We start from the raw sequence: 20,787 nt of genomic DNA on the forward strand, positions 1-20,787 counted from the left end.
TATTGTTGCAAGCCTACAAGGGGGACAACTCCGGCCCAGTTTATGTTATCAGTGAGTGAGCGAGTTTAGCTTTACGCCACACTCAACAATATTCCAGCTATAAATAAATAGCTGTATATAATTGAGTCTGGACCAGACAATCCAGTGATCAACAGCAGGAGCATAGATCTGTGCAAATGGGTACTGATGACATGTGCCAAACAAGTCAGCGAGTCTGACCACCTGCTCCCTTCAGTCGCCTCTTATGCCAAGCATAGTCACCTTTTAAGGCAAGCATGGGTTGCTGAAGGCCTATTCTACTCCAGACCTTCATGGGTCCTTTGTAATATCATGACAAATATGCAAACAGGAATGATGTCTTTATTATGTAAACAAAGAAAAATAGCATCTGAAACAATTACCTTTGCAAAGCTTTAAATACAATCTGAAAGGCACTTCCTAGAAAGTTACATCTCAAGCATCTGTTAAAAAATATACCATTCTGTTTACATATAACAGCAAATCTTAACAAATAACAATTTCATACAAGCATGCTTGTACTGCAGTCTGAATGTCAGTTGGCTGTTACATAGGAAACCATGTAAAAAAAATGTAAAAAGAAACCATTTTCAGAGTATTTACATCCTCACTTGACTGTCCACTGGCGTCATGCGGACGTACTGCTTCCCGGAAGGAAGTTCTACTACTGTCATGTCGGGAAACATTTTCTTAGCCTCATCATTGGAAAGGGATGGAACAACCATACATTTATCTCCAGCCTGCAACAAACAGCAAGGGAGCATGACATGGCTGCTCAATTATTTTGCTTGGTTTGGTTGTTGTTAAACACTGCATTCATCAATATTCCAGTGATTTGACGACGGTCTGTAAATAATCTAGTCTGGACCAGACAATCCAGAGATGAATGGCATGAGTACTGGTCTATTCAATTATGATACAATGATGTGTCGACCAAGTCAGCGAGTCTGACCACCCGATCTCGTCAGTTGCCTTTGATGATAAGCATGGGTTACTGAAGATCAATTCTAACCCGGATATTCATGGGCTGGTAACATAATTAAATATGGTTAATGCATCATTAATGGGCAACTTCATAAGATTCAATAACATACTCAATAAATAAATAAATAAATAAATAACAAATAATAAACAATAACAAATAATAATAAATAACATACTAAATAAATCTAAATTCACTCTCATAAGAGTGAATTTAGATTGACGCCACTTTTAACAATATTTTAGCAAAATCGTGGAGACACCAGTAATTGGCTCACACATTCTTATCATGTGGGGAATCAAACCTAGGTCTTTGGCGTGATGACTAATGCTTTTAACCACTACTTCACCTAATCCTAAACAAGAGTCATCAGAATATCCCCCCCCGGCACACACATATTTATAAGGACAAATCATCTGACAGTTACTGAATGTTTTTTTACACTAAGTTTGAATTGTATCCATGGAAATCATGAAAAATATAAATGCCAAATATCTGTAAACAGCAAAAGGCACCACTTTGGTCTGTCTCATATATCTACCAAGATGTGTTGAAAGATATGAATTGCTTTTCGAGTTGTGCTCTGGAAACGAAGCCCATCCATCCATTTTGAGACTACTAGTCTGAATTGTTTCCATGGAAACCAGGAGAACTGAAACTGCCAAAACTTTGTAAATAGCAGAAGGCACATGCCGGGGAGATAAAAATGTGAGCAGGTCTCACTAATACCCCTGACCATGATTCCTATCTTTAGGCAAAGAACATTTAATAATGCATACGGTTAGGACACCAGGACAAGAGATTCCAGGAAATTTGTTATGAAGAAGTCAAAGTTTCATGAAGTTCAGAGAAGTTGTCTTACTTTCCAGTCGACCGGGGTGGCAACTTTCTTTGTGGCTGTCAGCTGGAGAGAATCAATCACTCTCAGGATTTCACTGAAATTAGAACAATAACGTACAATAGGGAGTGAGTGAGTTGAGTTTTACGCCGTACTCAGCAATATTCCAGCTATATGGCGGAGGTCTGTAAATAATCGAGTCTGGACCAGACAATCCAGTGATCAACAACATGAGCATCGATCTGCGCAATTGGGAACCGATGACATGTGTCAACCAAGTCAGCGAGCCTGACCACCCGATCCCGTTAGTCGCCTCTTACGACAAGCTGAGTCGCCTTCTATGGCAAGCATGGGTTGCTGAAGGCCTATTCTACCCCGGGACCTTCACGGGTCAATAACGTACAATAAGTGCAACTAGAACAAACATCATATCCTAACTGCAACCAGAAAAAAGGACAAACATCACACAATTTACACCATCAGAGAGTTATAGGCATTTACCAATTTACTGAAATCTAATGCACAGGACGTATCAAAGCTTGGATCATAACTGTAGTCAATGTGGGATTAGAATCCATGATTAGCAGATCCTTGCAAAGTGCCCTGAAATAAAGTAATACAGCCCTCTGAGCCTCTCTATAGCTGACAAGATGACAATGAGATTATAAAGAGCTAGGAGAGAGATTCTATGACACTAGTAGGATCTGGTTTTAAGTTTACAGATTGGTTTTGACTTAATTGCTTGAAAATACAAGTCAAAATGACTGACGTCCCTGTTTGACTTCCCCCCTTTGGATCAACATTAGTTGATATATTCCAGCCATACAGACAACCTTAAAGAAGAATACCAAAATAGACAACTCACTTGAAGTTCCTGCCAGTTGTAGCAGGGTAGAGGAATGACAGCTTCAGTTTCTTGTCTGGTCCAATAATAAAAACCTGAGAAACAAGTTTAATCATAATAAGTTAAGTTCAGTGAGTGAGTGAGTGAGTGAGTTTAGTTTTACGCCGCACTCAGCAAGATTCCAGCTATATTGCGGCGGTCTGTAAATAATCCAGTCTGGACCAGACAATCCAGTGACCAACAACATGAGCAACAATCTGCGCACTTGGGGAACCGATGACATGTGTCAACCAAGTCAGCAAGGCTTACCACCCGATCCCGTTAGTCGCCTCTTACGACAAGCATAGTCACAGTTAAGTTCAGTATGTACCAGATGCTTGTAGGTGGATACTGTAGAGTCCTCAGGTAGATGGATACTGTAGATACCCCAGGTGGATGGATACTGTAGACCCCTGGGTAGATGGATACTGTAGACCCCTAGGTAGATGGATCCTGTAGACCCCTGGGTAGATGGATACTGTAGATCCCTGGGTAGATATATACTGTAGACCCCTGTGTAGATGGATACTGTAGATACCCCAGGTGGATGGATACGGAAGACCCCTGGGTAGATGGATACTGCAGACCCTGGATAGATGAATACTGTAGATAACCCAAGTGGATGGATACTGTAGACCCCTGGGTGGATGGATATTGTAGATACACCAGGTGGATGGATACTGTAGACCCCTGGGAAGATGGATCCTGTAGACCCCTAGGTAGATGGATCCTGTAGACCCCTGGGTAAATGGATACTGTAGATCCCTGGGTAGATATATACTGTAGACCCCTGTGTAGATGGATACTGTACAGCCCCCAGATTGATGGACACTGTAGACCCCTAGGTAGATGGATCCTGTAGATACCCCAAGTGGATGGATACTGTAGAGCCCTGGGTAGATGGATACCGTAGATCCCCCAGGTGGATGGATACTGTAGTGCCCCCAGGTAGATGGATACTATAGATATGCCCCATGTGGATGGATACTGGAGATCCACCAGGTAGATGGATACTAGAGAACCCCCTGGCAGAGGGATACTATAGACACCCGCATTGATAGATACAGTTGAGCCCCCAGGTAAATGGATACTGTTGAGCCATCAGGTATATCGATACTCTAGATACCCCAGTTTGATGAATACTGTAGAACCCCAGGTAGATGGATACTGTTCAGCCCCCAGGTATATGGATACTGTAGAACCCCAGGTATATGGATACTGTAGAACCCCAGGTAGATGGATACTGTAGAACCCCAGGTAGATGGATACTGTAGAACCCCAGGTAGATGGATACTGTAGAACCCCAGGTAGATGGATACTGTAGAACCCCAGGTAGATGGATACTGTAGAACCCCAGGCAGATGGACACTAGAGAAAGCCCAGGTAGATGGATATTGTAGACAGCCAAGGTAGGTGGATGGTAGAGAGCCCAATGTAGAAAGATATTGTAGATCTCAATAGACAGAAAGATACACTGATACATAATGATATTGTATCGTGCAATGGGAGATAAATGAATACTCCCCTCCCAATTCCTGATGTAGCTACTCACTGCTCTGCAGGTAAGGGGCATCCCAGCAGAATCTTTCTCGTCAGGGTCCACCATACCCAACTTGACTGCAAGAGATCGGTCCTTGTCTGAGATGATAGGGTAGGGGAAATCCTTTGTCTCTTTCACGTAGGCAAGCACATCCTTGGGAGGAAAAGCCATGACATCATGAGTAAGTGAGCGAGTTTAGTTTATGCGGCACTCAGCAATATTCCATCTAGACATCAGCAGTCTGTACACAATCAAGTCTGGGCCAGACAATTCAGTGATCAACAGCAACAGCATCATTGGGAGCACATGACATGTGGCATCTAAGTCAGAGAACCTGACTACCCAATCCTATTGGTTGTCTCTTATGACCAGCATGTGTTACTGAAGATCAATATTCAAGTCTGGAATAGTTTTTAGTAACACTGCAATAGTTTTCGTCCCCTTGAATTGTCTCATTGTCACTACACAAATGAATGTATGGTTTGTATGAAACAAAAAAAGCTGAGCAGTTTCAGTCTCTTTCAATAAGAAACAAGAAACTTGAATCCCAGATCAAGTTTGTTTAAGACGCTACAGGGGACAATAATTCTAAATCAAAGTGAACAAATCTGGTATTTCCTATATTTTGATGCTGTATTTTCTGTTTATCAGTAGAAGTTAATTACTGAACTATTGATGGTCACACATTAGTTTTCCATTTCTACCATTGACAAATAATTTGCTTCAGAGACTGCAATCCATCAATAGTCTGATGCATTGTTACAACCCAACTATTCAACAATATGCTCTACAATCTATTAATACACATCACAATCATACAGAATACATTGTACAATTTTAAACTAAGGATTATACTTGTTAAACACTGCATGCAGCAGTATTGCAGCCTTATGACAGCGGTCTTTAAATAATTAAGCCTGGACCAGACAGTTAAGTGATCAACAGAATGAATATCAATCTGTTGGGATAAAATGACATGTGTCAACCAAGTCAGCAAACCTGACCACCCAATCCCATTAGTTGCCTCTTACAACAAGTATGGGTTGGTGATGACCAATTCTAACCTGCAGCTTCAGTCTAAAGGATGATACAGTGTTGAACTGTGGCTTTTCAGTGTCGCTGAAGTGTTGCTATCTTACCTTTGACCATCCTTTGTGGCTTTCAACATCATCACAGGAGAGTGCAATCAACTTAACACCTCGCTTTTGAAACTCTGGAACAAGCTGTACAACTCGGCCAAGCTCGGTGGTGCACACAGGAGTGTAGTCCGCAGGATGGGAGAACAGGATGGCCCAGCTGAAGAACACAAAACAACACATATCCTGAGAAACAGGATACAAAAACTGGGTTTTATCTCAACACACAAACACGGGGGTTGCAAGGACCCCTAATTATTAGCAGTATCAAAGCAAGGGACTCCAGAAATGGGCTTCACACATTGTACCCATATGGAGAATCGAACCATGTGTTGGTCATGATGATAATATAATTTACTAACTGTGCATTTTTTTACAGACACAAGACATCAGTCTAATTCTATACAAAAGCAAATGACTTTGTCACCACCAAGGTCACTGGGTCACGAAATAAAGACGATACTGTATGTCACACATACCAAGTCACGGCTCTTGCACAAAACCTCCTCAGTGAGGAGAAAGAATCTCAGCTTCACTCATGAGAGAGCACACAAAACCCATACAGTCATGCAGAACTACAATATTGTGATAAATATGCTGACTCATGGATGGATGTTTAGTCTTGAGAACTGACTCGTCTGAATCATCTCAAATATTGTTACCAGGTGGGATGTGTTCATGAGTGAGTGAGTGAGTTTAGTTTTACGCCGCACTCAGCAATATTCCAGCTACATAGTGGTGGTCTGTAAATAATCGAGTCTGGACCAGACAACCCAGTGATCAACAACATTAGCATCCATCTCCACAATTGGGAACCGGTGACATGTGTCGACCAAGTCAGCGAGCCTGACCACCTGATCCTGTTAGTCGCCTGTTACAATAAGCACAGTCGCCTTTTATGGCAAGCATGGACTGCTGAAAGCCTATTCTACCTCGGCCCTTCACAGGTCAGTATGTGTTCAGAGCTGTTCAGAAACAACTGATCATACTGCATCTTGCACAACATCTATTTGGTTTCACCAAAGCTGACAATTAATCAGAAATCACAAAAAAGACTGTCCTCAAAAAAAAAGCTAAATAACATAAATAACAGTGCATGTTAAAATGGTATTACTGGGGAGGTGGGGGGAAGGACACCTCAACTGAACCGTGAAGAATCATATCTTCAGCAACCATGATGCTTACTGTGAAAAGCGACTAATGAATGTGAGTGAGTTTAGTTTTTTCCCCACACTCAACAATATTCCAGCTATATGGCAGCGGTCAGAAAAAACATTGAATCTGCACCAGACAATCCAGAGATCAACAGCAGGATCATTGATATATGCAACTCAGGGGTATAATGACATGTCTGTCAACCAAATCAGCGAGTCTGACCACCGATCCAGTTCAGGCGGCAAATGTGTTCTCAAGTTCACTGACTTAGCTGATGCATGTGATTGTATCCCATCTGCATAAATTGATGCTGATTACTGGATTGGCTGATTCAGGCTTGATTATTTACTGATTGCCATCGTATTCTCGGGCAAATGTGACTGTACTGGTAAACAAACGACGACTAAAATTTCAGCTTTTAGCACCGCCAATCATTTATCTAAATCTCCTGTATCCATTCTGATAAAACATTACTGAGACAGATGAACAAACAAAAATACATCTAAAGTAATTTCTATGAAGTAATTACATCTTTCCACTTTTGGAGTTGGACAAAACACTTGCTAACACCTTGATACACTCCAATCTGTAGCGGTACACATCAGAAAATTGCCAGCTTTCATCCTCGAAAAATACTAACAAGGCCATGTTTAGATAACAAAATCAACCAAGCAAATCTCCCTCATGTGGTTCAGTACCATTACTAAGTGAAAGACTGTGACCTATACATACATGTGGAAGATCTATTCAAGCGTACGTACGTGGTCTCAGGTTCCCCAGAGCAATTCCCACTGAATTTGACTTTGGTAAGAAGACAGTTGAGGTCAGGTTAACCCCCTGAATGTCACAGGGACATACAGTCATGTCCTTCATTTTAAACCCTCACTTTCAAGTTCAATAAAATTTTAGATATATCATGCACACAAATATACCTCACAGTTTTGAATTCTGCAGGGAATTTCCTGTTTCTTGATACCATCTACCATCATCTTTAAGACAAAGCTAGAGTACTTAAAATTACCTTTCAAAATAGGCTTCATCGTAAATGTTGCCATTTCTGACACAATACAAAATCGGGAATCACAGCGGTTTTTGCTGCAAGTTTTGAAATGTGAAAACTGGATAATTACTGGATGTGTTGAATTTCAAAAATAACATGGGCACTTATATTGGTTTATCATGAAACCACTAAAGATAAGCCTAAAAAATTGCCGATGAGCCCAGAATTGGTTGGGATGTTTTTGAAAATACACATGCATAAATGCAGAAGTGCACTTTACGCCATTATAGAGTATCATAGCAAAATATAGGAAATTAAGAACAGACACAATGCAATGATTCGATAATTAAAAAGGAATTGTCAAACTTTCCGTGTGGCGTGACGCCATGTCAGATGCAAAATGACACAGAATGACAACGGTAATTATCAGCTTTTCTGGCTTCTTCTCTTACTTACAATGAAAAAGATAAAAATATACAACAATACACAGGTAGTCAGAATCATTCTGATTACTTACATCTTGTATTTATGTACAAAAGATAACTGAATCAAGGGAAGAGGCATCACAAAACCTTCTGTACTCTGTCAGAGAAGCCGCCATTTAATAAAAAATCAGTCAGGCGTAGTGTAATATCATGCGCGATCATTGTTGCACATATTACTAGGCAATTTCTCTGATCTGAAGGTCGGTTGAAAAAGAGTAAATACAATTGTCCTATCATTTCTATTACACTTTAACTATTATGACATATATTTTGCCCATTGTTCAGATATAGACCAAACAACTATCAATATTGCTTGGCCAGATGTGCGGTTGTCAGAAACATTTTATGGTTCATTATCATTGCAATATCAATTCAAATCTGATTAAAATATATTGTGATGACAGGTTATCAAACTCAAACAATATTTACATATAAATGAAAATTGTATAAAAATGTATAAGCCAGGGCCATTATTCACGAAACATCCGTAACTTTAAGAATTCTTTTTTACCTTGATTGTAGCCAATGTGTTAAGAATGGGATTAAGAAGTTTGTAGGGCTACGAACATTTCGAGAATAGCTGATCTGGCTAGCTATTCTCAAAACGTTCATAGCCCTATCAACTTCTTAAGCTCATTCTTAACACACTGACAACAATCAAAGTTATGAATTCAGAGGGCTACGAACATTTTGAGAATAAGGGCTCTGGGCAAGTCTTAATTCTGACAAACCATACATTCATATTACAATAGCCCCATACAAAAAAAGCGATCTTTTTGCACCTTTCTCTGTATACTTATGAAGACAAATAGTTACATAATCATAAACATGGAATATTTATATCCTTAATTAATATTCAGGTGCTGTGAAACAAAATTTTTCATTTACGCTAAATTGATGCCCAACAGGTGCGTATGTTGCTCACAGTAAGATACCTAGTCTTATTGTTATGATGTCTTTTAGCAGCATTTAGAAGTTGTTATTTGTCTTATTGTTGATATATTCAGGACACTATGTCAACATGTTCAATGGTTAAATCATTTATTTTATGTTTTGTTAAAAGAGTGTTGAATTTTTACATAGAAACCGGACCTTTTAAACAATTAATGGAAATTAGGTGAGATATAAACCAATCAGTAATCCAATGTTGCCTTTTCCCGATGTCAAAAAATGCACAAAACATGCCATGATGTCAAATAAAATGTTGCATAACTTTCAGTAATTCCATTTCCTTTGAAGATGTGGCTGTTATTCCCTTAATAATGATGCAAAATTAGTCAAAATACATCTACACAAACAGGAGAATATGGGAACCATACAAACTGCTATTACATGCTTTCTCATGGAGTACATTGACCAAAAGGTGTCCGCTCACATTGGGAAACTTTGTATTGGAATAGTTTGGTTCACTGTGAACAAAACATGTAGAAAAATATGTAAGAAATATACAATACATAAGAAGAATAAGTGTCCGTATCCATGACCTATTGATAAGTGAGTGAGTGAGCGAGTTTAGTTTTATGCCGCATTCAGCAATATTCCAGCTGTATGGCGGCGGTCTGTAAATAATCAATTCTGGACCAGACAATCCAGTGATCAATAACATGAGCATTGATCTACGCAATTGGGAACCGATGACGTGTCAACCAAGTCGGCGAGCCTGACTACCCGATCCCGTTAGTCGCCTCTTACGACAAGCCTTTTATGGCAAGCATGGGTTGCTGAAGGCCTATTCTACCCTGGGATCTCCCTATAATATAAGCACAGCAGAGTTATGCCACCTTATCTATACACATGTATGATCTCCCTTTTGGCGTTTGTTGTCATGGAAGAAAATTCATTTTTGACATTTATTGTGGGTCATTTTTAATGTTGAGCATATTACATTATGTATTAGTATGTGAATTCATTTTATACACACTTATGTCATTCAGACATCAGGCTGTATTTTCTTCACTCACACAAATTGAAAAAATAGTAGCACAGTCCTTGTATCGGTGCACAGTCAAAAGCGGAGAAATCAATAGTTTTTAGTACGTAACAAAATCTTGATCAACATTTAGCAGAGTCTATTTCTCAAACCACTGAGGTAGTCACAAATATATTAGGAAATTTAACATTCTACATTTCTGTATAGTTTTATAGCCGTATGCAGATCCAGGACCACAAGAGCGCAATTCTCGCACAATGTTCACTTTTGAAACCTTATGAAAATTTGCATCTGAAAGAAAACTCGGGATCAAGGGGGTTAACGTTGTTGGCTGTTATAACAATTGTTCAGCCAGGAACATTGGAGGTGTATATTTCCTGCTGTGTCATGCTGGTTCCACTGATGTCAGTGCAAGGTGTTGCTTACAGGTAGACATGAGCGAGACATGAAGGATCTTTGTTTCACATTATCTCTCTCACATACACTTTCTCTTTCACACACTATTTCTCTCTTTCTCTCTCATTCTCTCACAGTATCTGTCACACCATCTCACACTTAATGCTACACTCAACAATATTCTAGCTATATGGTGGCAGTCTGTAAATAATCGAGTCAATCAACATCCTGAGCATCGATCTACATAATTGGAACAAGATGTGTCAATTAAGTCAGAGAGTCTGACATCCGATCCTGTTAGTTGCCTCTTACGACAAGCATGGGTTACTGAAGATCAGTTCTAATCCAGAACTTCATGGGTCCACAGAATTGCTACTTACATGGTTAGAATTCACTTGTCCCTAACAACACTTGAATAATCTTCAGTTCAGGGAATGTTTGCTTACCAATTAAATTTGGTCACTCAAGATAAATAGTGAGTGAGTGGGTTGTATGCCAATTTTAGCAATATTCCAGCAGTATCACAGTTGGGCAACACCAAAGATGGGCTTCACACAGTGTACCCATACAGGGTCTCTATATTACCCTGGCCTTTGGCATGACAAGCAAACACTTTAACCACTAGGCTACCCCATCACCCCTCAAAATAAAGTGCAGCTCAATAGTAATATTTCCTCATATGTTCAATGAACATATCAGTTTATAATCAATCAATAATAGTGTTTTCCTCATTACAGGATGTCTATGAATGTACTGAAGTGACAACAGATTATCATGATGGTATCCTGACCAATGCAGCATAAAAAAGTATAATGGAACCACCTTAATAATATTTTCTCATTAAGGCCTGATCCCTATATTGAATCCAGCTGAATCCATTCACAAATTCATTATAATTGTCACTGTTGGCAATATAGAATCGTGAGCAGCGACAAACCTGTGACCAGACCTACACCTGAAATATCATGAGTGTCTGTAAAAGGTCATATGCTCATATACAATCACATAAACTGGAGTAATCTGTGTCACAGATAAACATGGAACTATCACAGTCACATTTCTGCTGTGTTCTAATGGCCTGTTTCTATTCATCCCAAATTCATGAGCAGAGTATGGGTGACAACTGAACCAGGGGTCAGCATGGTCCTGGATTGGACTGGTTATACAAATGACAGAAGGGTTGGTTGGTTAACACTGGTACTTGTTTGTCCCTCACTGGTGCTCATCATTAATAGGTACTGGTCTGGGCTGGTCAACTCAGAGTCAGTATAATGTGTCTGAGTGGGGTATTCATGCTAACTGAGGCATGATATCTCAGAGAGCTTGCAATATGAATCCAGCTTACCGGTAAGTCTGGGCTAGTACAAGCAGCCACACATACGCACACATGCACGTTGTTTTATGAGTGAAAAATTCATAAGTGTGACATTAAGCCTCATTTTATTACCACCTTCAGGGGTAAAAAATCTTATGGTTTCAAACTACAAATAAACTTGTGATTTCATTTCATTCTGCTGAAAATGTATCTATTAAATTAACAATGGTGATAAAATAGAGTTATCTTTGATAAATAGTCCAGTACATCAAATATCATGTTGACTATTCTAATTTCCTCATCATGATTACGTCAGAAAAATCAGGGCATATGGAAAATTAGGACAAGTTACTTTCTCAAAAACACTTGTCCCGTGACAAGTGGCGTTTAAAAACAATTTTGAACCCCTGACCTTGTACCCCAATTGCATACATCCAATGCTGATGCTGTTGACCACTGGACTGTCATGTCAAGACTCCATTATTTATAGGCCATTGCCATGTAGCCGGAATATTACCAAATGCACGGTAAATAATAAACAACAGCAAAGCATGTTTACTTCCTTCTCTCGACTCCATTGATGTATCCATGACACATGACTTTCCCCGGGAATCAGACATGAAGTGAAATCTCTACAACATTCATCTTTGAGTTTCTAAACAGTAGGTCTATGACCTAAGTGCCCTCTGTTATGTGGGACAATAAGAAAATATTGCAAGTCACATTAAGAGTTCACTGACTTCTAGCAACCTCCAAAATAGGTATAGTCAACAATTTGAAGAGTGAGTGAGAGAGTTAGTTTAGTCTTATGCCACTTTTAGCAATATTCCAGCAATATCACAGCAAGGGACACCAGAAAAGGACTAACAACTGAAGGTGAGAAACTGAATCAAGTTGGAACATATCATTTGATGGCACATGGACATGGACAACCTTTCAAAATTTCCCACTAAGCCACAGGACCAGTGAGTGGACAATAATTAGTGGCTCTATCTGTACTTCCAAAACAACATTCACAGATTTACTCGACTATTGATACAAAATTCACTGGCCACCAGGACCAATGCAAACTTTTCATTTTGTGGTCCTGATGAAGTTTTACTAGCCTGGGACCACAGGACCAACACAAATGTTGGAACACTGCATAGATGTACAAACACTACCAATCTAATATGGTAGCACTACAGGATAATTTATGGAATGATATCGACATATGCATTTTTATACAAAATTGGAGTATGTGAGAGAGTGAGATGAGTTTTATGCCACATTTAGCAATATTCCAGCAATACCACAGCAGGAGACACCAGAAATAGGCTTCACACACTGTACCCATATAGACTATTGAACTCAAGTTTTCAGTGTGATGAGTGAACACCACAAAGGGCAAGTCTAGACTGCCTGAGGTCTGCGAAAGAAAGATGTTTTTCTGGAATCCTTGAGAGTAAAAAATGCCAAATCATACTGTGTCTTTTACATATTGTTTACAAAACCCCATAAAATGTGTTTTTCCCCAGAAAACAAATAAATTAAATATATTCAACAGGTCTCACATACACAATATTTTCCTGGATTGTCTTAAGAAAAGAGTGTTGTGTTTTCTCGTAATTCATATGGTTTCCCTATGCACAGAATTTGATTCTTCAATAGGCAGTGAAAACAAATATATTCATCTCCAAGAGGAATTCCAGACTCCCAGATTATTACAAATTTACTTTCATCATTTGCCAAAGAAATACTTTACAGTTAACTATTGTTACAACAGACGTAAGAAACAATAAATTGTACCTAGGTCCCCCACAATCAGCTTACCAGTAATTGTTATATCTGTCAGTTCATTACAAGTGTGTTCAGAAATTCTCTACTGCCTCTTTTGTCATTTTGACTTACACATATTGTTCAACTTAACAAATGTATTCTTCTCACACAGTGTTCAAAATTAACTTTTTTTAGTAAGTAGCAAGTACTTGCTACCTGGTTTAAAAATATGTAGCAAAATCCCTTTGCAGGCAGCATTCTTTTGTATTGCTGTTAATTCCTCCCTCACAGACCCATTTAGGGAGAAAGTAAAATACCAGTGTTGGTAAGTTCACAAGTGAAAGTGCAGAAGTGGAGGTCTATCCTTTGAAAATGATAACTAATTGATCAACGTGAGCAGTTTCTCTAAAACAATACCAAGTAGCATGTTCTTCACATTGTGAATTTTTTTCAGGTAGCAAAATATGATTTTGAATAGCAAATCTGCTACCTCAAAGTGTTAATTAAGTGTTAAGTTAAGAGGGACTAAGTGCTCATATATTGACAACCCCAGCAAATTTGTTTCAGGACATGCCAAGCATGCTCAAATTTCAGATTCACACAAGTCTGTCAGTGAAGCAATGTTTCAATTTCTAATGGCAGTTAGTACAGCTGTATACTCAACCTTAACTCACAAGGGCCTTAGGATGTGAATAAGTGTCCCTTTAAATTTCCCCGCTACCTATAAAATCACAGTTTACATAGCTCTAGATTAAATGTCGGTCGTATCTGTTAGAGTTCGTGAGGCGCAGAGGTCATCTCTGCTGAGATGCAACTAGACGGTCTTACTTGAAGGTCACTATTATCTTATCACAGTGGGGCCATTTACCAAGAAAATTCTCTTACACAAGTGTTTATTTTCATAAATTTTCAGTTCACTACTGTATCACTCAAACAAACATATTTTAATGAGAAACCCCTTAATATCTGCTAAAGCCATACACAATGTGGACTAATGGAGAGCTCCGCTCCACTGAGCCCCACCTCAACACGGCCATGACCTACTTCCATAATCATTAGACAACCTTCACAGATAACCCGAACGATGAGAAAATGATTACATGAATGTCCATTTTGTGCACATTACATTGTTTCATAAAAAACAAGTGAAACCAGTAATCGAAAAATTTAATTTTCTCAATGTTTGAACTATGATTGTTCATCATTTGAAATCCAAAACTAAATTCACCTATTTGTGCTTCAAAAGGTTCCCACTGGTGTCTATTTGTGAAAAGCACATGATGTTTATAAGGTAAAATACTCAATGTATGTCATATCCAACTCTAGCTTTACGCCAAGTAATAATTTACAAATATTATGACTTTGATTAGTTAGCTCACTGTGTTGCTTTCAGCATGTTATGACTATAGCATGTGGTAATATTGTGGAACATAGTTTTAAATACACTTCTTAAGAGCTATCATGCATGGAATAACTTTTTAATATCACCACCTGTCATAAAAAATTATTTAACATGAATGGTTCAAATGTAAATTTATAGTTATTTTTTCTGCTTCATGTACAACAGTAGCAAAAATAACCATTTCATTCTGAACAAAGCAAATCGTTGGAAATTACTCACCTGAAAACAAATGCTGAACGTTCAGTGACACACCTGTTTACATGATTTTTGTCTAAATTCTCACCTGATAACATAACCTACTTAATTTTGTTTATAACATTATTATTTATAAGATCTAAAGAACATAAGTAAGAAACGTATTTGAAACTGCAAATCATTGTCTGGCTAACGCCCCACCCCCATAATGTCCGACCGGTCATTCTACCTGCCCATCCAATACACCCCGATATCCGGCATCTTGGAACCAGTATGGGTGGGAGGATTTAGAAGTGAGTTAAGGCAGGGTGGGGAAGACGCGACATGACCTTAATCATGACAGTGATGCAGTAACACCAGGGTAGCGTGGGTTACGTGGGGACACGCTTACATGCTTGTTCACACGTTGGCAGTTGCCTTAATGCCGGCTACTGTGCTCCGCGTTAACATTCTAGGGTTTTCAAACGTGATTGCAGTTTTGAAACAAACTTACCTATTTCCCAACCATTCGTGGAAGTCTATCCTGCCAGCGGTAGAGTCGACTTGGAAATTGGGGAATACATCTCCGAGGTTCACCATTTTGATACGACAGTTCGACCGGTGTGATTGAGAAGAGCGTTGTCGTCTGGTCTCGTAGCAAGTGCGCAATGCGCCTAGATAGAAGAGATCTAGTTTAGATTATGACCTGTCCGTCTTGCTCTGATTACGAAAGGATGTACTCGTTTGAAAGTGTTTGTGGACGCCCTGTGGTCATTTGAATTCAATATCATTGTACTGCTGGACAAGTTCCAAACATAGGTTGAATACTGCCCATAACTGGAATTCGCGCATGTCACAGGTGGACGGAGAATTATTGCAAATGAGGACAGGGCGGGGCAGGTGTGAAAGGGGCAGGTAGACAGTGTAGGGGGTGCTGAATTAACAGTGGGGTGCAGGTGAACAGAGATGTGCGGTTAAACGGAATTGAGAGCAGGTCAATTAGTTGAGGGTGCGAGTGAGAGAAGTACGGGTGAAGGGAGGTACAGGTGAACGAAGATGGGTGTGTGTTAACGAATTAAGAGGGGTGTGGGTTAACGCAATGGGATGAGAGCTAACAACAGGGGTACGATGTTCCAATTACATGTACATGTGATTGAAATATTCGAAGATTGGTCATAGTTTCCAAACGACAAGTGCGAACACAAACTATTTCGAACTACTGATTTAATTAGTCTTTGAAACACTTGACAATGGCACATATCTCAGAAGTGGGTGAACAAACTGGGAGAGCGGGTTAACAAAGAGGGGTGCGGGTTAATGAAGAAGGATGAGTTAACATGGAAGGGTTAACAAAGTGGCATGGGCATGAACGAAGTGGGTGAGTGGGTTAATGAAGTGGGATAAGGGTCAATGAAGATGAGTATGGGATAACAAAGTGGAGAAAAGGTTAACTAAGTGGGGTGGGATGAACGATGTGGGAAGCGGGTTAATAAAATGGGATGCATGTAAACGAACTTGGGTGCAGGTTAACAAGTGGGGAGCAGGTTAATAAAGTGGGGTGTAGGTTAACGAAGTGGGATATGTGAGTGAACAAAGTGCGGTCCCGCAAAGTTTGGAGCGTGTTAAAGTAGGGTGTGGGTGCACAAAGTGTGGGTACGGGTTAACAAAGTGGGATGTGGATGAAGTGTGTGTGTGTGTTGGGGGGGAAGGGGGTAATGAAGTTGGATATGAACAAAGTAGGGTGCGAGTGAGTGAACGAACTGGGGGAGTAAATTAATGAAGCGTGCATAAATGCAAGGGTGGGAGTCATTCACACTGTACATGATGCTCCTCCATAAAAACCATCACTCTCCCACTGGTCTCCACTACTAACAGTTATCTGTTTCCTATAAGCGTTAGTCTAGCAACATTCCATCTGCATGAATGCTGTCTGTACATAAGAGAATCGAGGCCAATCAGTGACTGACAGCATGAACACCGATACACGTCATTTACACCCACAGTAAGTGAACATCTGGATTAGAATTGGTCTTCTTTAGCATCCTTTGCTTGTAAGAGGCAACAAACGTAATCGGGTGGTCAGAAGCGCTTCATCAACTCGGTTGACTCATGTATCCCAGTTGCGTAGACGATGTCAATGACATTAAAGACCGCCACCATACACAGGCAATACTGCTGAGTGCGGCGTAAACTATACAATCGATCGTTCATGGTAACGAGACAAGACAATTGTTTATTTGTTTAACGACAACAGACAATTGATCAAGTCACTACGACTAGCCCCCTTTTTCTACAAGACGACTTTCACAAGGGGCTGAGGCGACACAGGCTATGTATGTTATAATGCAAGTATGATATGAATATACTGAGCAAGAATAGAAACGTACTGATGGAGCTGCACGTATGGCCGATATTATAAAGATCGAGATCTACAACTGTTGACACGTTTATAAATATATCATTTGCTGTTCCAAGACTATGCTCGTTATGTCCATGCAGCCCGCGCTTTTCTGAAATTGCCACCTCGCACGTGTGAGAGGTCACGTGGCCAAAATTTCTTATGCTAATACCTAATCACCCACGCATGAGTAGAATTTGCTGGTTAGTCGTCTCTTACGACAAGCATTGGTTACAGAAGACCAATTCTTAGCCGCACTTTCACGGATCTGGAACATATCTAGTATTGTCTCTGTTTATACATATGTGTGTCCAGTCATAAATATCAGAATGCCGTATACTGTAACTGCTACAATCTCCTTGATGATAAAATTGACACATGTTGTGGGAAACGGCATTTTGTTTTTATGACTGAACACCCGTACTATTTTTTTACATTTGTGCACACACACACACACACACACACACACACACACACACACACACACACACACACACACACACACACATATATATATATATATATATATATATATATAAGTATATACACACATGTATCTATCTATCTATCTATCTATCTATCTATCTATCTATCTATCTATCTTTATGACAGAATCCTTGTTATGATAGTCGTGGGTTTTACCAGGCTGGAAAAGATTCATAATTATGATCTACATTACAACGGAATTTCTTATCAGGACTGACGCCGAGTGATGAACCCAAATGATTTTTTCTTTGCTCTTCTGACTTTGTGTAACGTTTCTAAAAATCCTTGAGCGTGTAGTTGCTTCACATCTTAATCAGCATTTGATCAGGTCAGGGAACGCTGAAGTTTCCAATCAGCCTAGAGGAAAGGCCACAGTACTGAGACTGCCCTTGTTTGCGTCCAGAACGATCTCCTACAAGCAGTCGAGAAGGATGGTGCAACAGTGTTGGTACTCCTGGATTGAAGAGCTGCTTTCGACCCCATTGATCAGGGAAGACTTTCCGTAATCGTGAGCATAGATTTGGTGTTACTAATGATGCACTATCGTGGCTTAAATCCTATCTGATAGGTCAATACCACTGTGCCGATGTAGATGGTGTCAGATCTGCGATGGCAGAGCATAGGTACGGAGTACCTCGATCAGGGTTCCGTGCTAGGGCCAATACTTTTGACAATTTACGGTTACCCTCTTGGTGATGTTGCCCGTTCATATCGCCCGACCTTCCATCTTTATGCTGACGACACACAAATATATCTGTCTTTCAGGCCCATTGACAATAATCAACCAAATGAATGGTGCATTTTCTAGAATGATTGCCTGTATTGAAGAAATCAAATCTGGGATGACAAGAAACTTTCTAAAACTGAACGAGCAAAAAACCGAAATGCTGGTAATTACATCAAAATTCAACAGACTCAAACTGTCACTTCCTGAGTTCATAGTGTCATCAACTCAAGCCAGGAAGCCAGGAATCTATAGGAATGTAATATTCGAATCTACACTCAGCACCGAGTTTCATGCCAGCAAACTCCGTCATCGAGCCTGTGTAAACATCGGAAACATCAGTCGCATCCGTCAAGTCATCAATTTTTTAACTAATTCTATGCTCGTGCAAGATTGTGTTATGTCTCACCTTGGCTACTCCAACTCACTTCTTTATGGCCTCGCCAACCGTCTCATCAATAAACTCCAAAAAGTCCAGAATTCCGCTGCACGATTAATCAAGAGAACTTGTAAGTGAGACCACATCACCACTATAGTGAAGAATCTACATTACCATAAGATCGAAGACAGAATCAAGTTCAAAATACTGACTCTAATACTGAGTCAAGTTCAAAATACTGACTCAAGCTTTATGTTACCACTGTCAAGCACCTCCCTATCTAAACGAATGTACACACAGATACCAACCTGCAAAAAAAGATCAATGCGATCGGATAGCCCACTCCTTCTCACAGTTCCCTCCACCCAAACATCGTTTCGAAACAGAAGCTTCCAACCTGTTGCTCCTCGGCTCTGGAATTCGCTCCCTTTCGAATTACGATCTTCTCAGAACATAGAAACATTCAAATCACACCTGAAAACCTGCCTCTTCACCTCATGTTACGCATAGCTGAAAGTCTACGTGTACATAGACTCACTGTCATATGTAATCCCAGAACAATTCATTGCCCCAAAGCGCTTTTGAGCAGATTAACCTAACTGGAAATAAGCGTTGTATAAATACATAATTATTATTATAATGTTTAACCAACACTAACCAATATTTAAGATGCCTGACGGCGGTCTGTATCTAAAACCACTGGCTCAGGCGATCTAGTGATAAACATCATGAGCTTGAATCCACGTCAGTGGGGTACGATTTCATTCTGTCAACTAAGTCTTTCAGCGTGATCCCATTCTCGGTTTAGTGGTCTCTTACGTTTTGTTTTATTTTGTTTGTTTCTTGCTTAACGCCGCATTCAGCAGTATTATAGCATCATCTATACACCAATCTGTAAATAATCGAGTGTGGGCCAGATAACCAAGGGATGAAATGTGGAAGCCGTGGTGGCTGAGTGGGTTGGACGGCTGACCTTGTGTTTAGGCAATTAGGTGCCATTCTTTGAGGGTGTCGATTCGAATCCCGGACGTACTTTACTGAGAAGATACAACATGTAGTAATTTGTTCATCTTCCAAACGGCATTGTGTATTCATTATATCAGTATCGATCTATATGCAATTGGGGTACGATGACATGCATCTGCCAACTCAGCAGTTGGTCAAGCTTGACCGCGGTGACTGAGTGGGTTGGACGGCAAGCATGGGTTGCTCAAAACCAATTCTAACCCTGATCTTCATGGTCACTCGCGTCTATCACAACAAAGGAACCTCTACACCAATACTCTTATCCGTAATCACATGGAGGGACGACTACAATAAAGGAAAATACAAGGAATTGAACATTTCACACAATAGTGACGCTTCCTAGCTGTGGGTTTAACCATGCTAATAGCCAGTTACGTTCGCATACAGCTTCCTGGTAAATCAACTGGCTTAACTACAGCAAACTGCCCGAACGCTGAGGATGTAGGAAATGATGCATTCCCCTTGATGGCACAGGGTCAATGCGTAGATGCACAGGGCCAGTGTTCCGCTTAATATAGACACAATGTCATACGACAATACGTATGATTTCCGGTGAACCTACGTACACGTGACAAATGGAAAATAAATGGGGGAAATTTATCAAAGTAAAACTAGAGATCTACTTATATTGAAACTAAAGAAATGTTGCGACCGCTTTATTGTCTCATATTTTCGCTGGCAGTATGCTGTGTTAATCTTGCAGCCTTAATCGGACATCAATGTTTCAGCGATATGACCGCGGTTGGCAATGTATGTCGCCGA

The 20,787-nt window shown here is 39.9% G+C and overlaps 1 protein-coding gene across 1 annotated transcript; it reads right to left on the reverse strand.

Moving 5' to 3' along the window:
* Positions 1 to 344: 344 nt before the first annotated feature.
* On the reverse strand, positions 345 to 15,860 carry LOC137273560 (peroxiredoxin-6-like). The gene is made up of 6 exons (XM_067806301.1): positions 15,527 to 15,860; positions 5,401 to 5,557; positions 4,274 to 4,414; positions 2,704 to 2,777; positions 1,863 to 1,935; positions 345 to 758 (listed from the first exon to the last, which is right to left on the reverse strand). Exons 1-6 carry the CDS (start codon positions 15,610 to 15,612, stop codon positions 618 to 620), a joined length of 672 nt encoding a protein of 223 aa, XP_067662402.1. The 5' UTR covers positions 15,613 to 15,860; the 3' UTR covers positions 345 to 617.
* Between the last annotated feature and the right edge of the window lie 4,927 nt (positions 15,861 to 20,787).

This window comes from Haliotis asinina, chromosome 2 (assembly GCF_037392515.1).
Source record: "Haliotis asinina isolate JCU_RB_2024 chromosome 2, JCU_Hal_asi_v2, whole genome shotgun sequence".
NCBI classification, from domain to species: Eukaryota; Metazoa; Mollusca; class Gastropoda; order Lepetellida; family Haliotidae; genus Haliotis; species Haliotis asinina.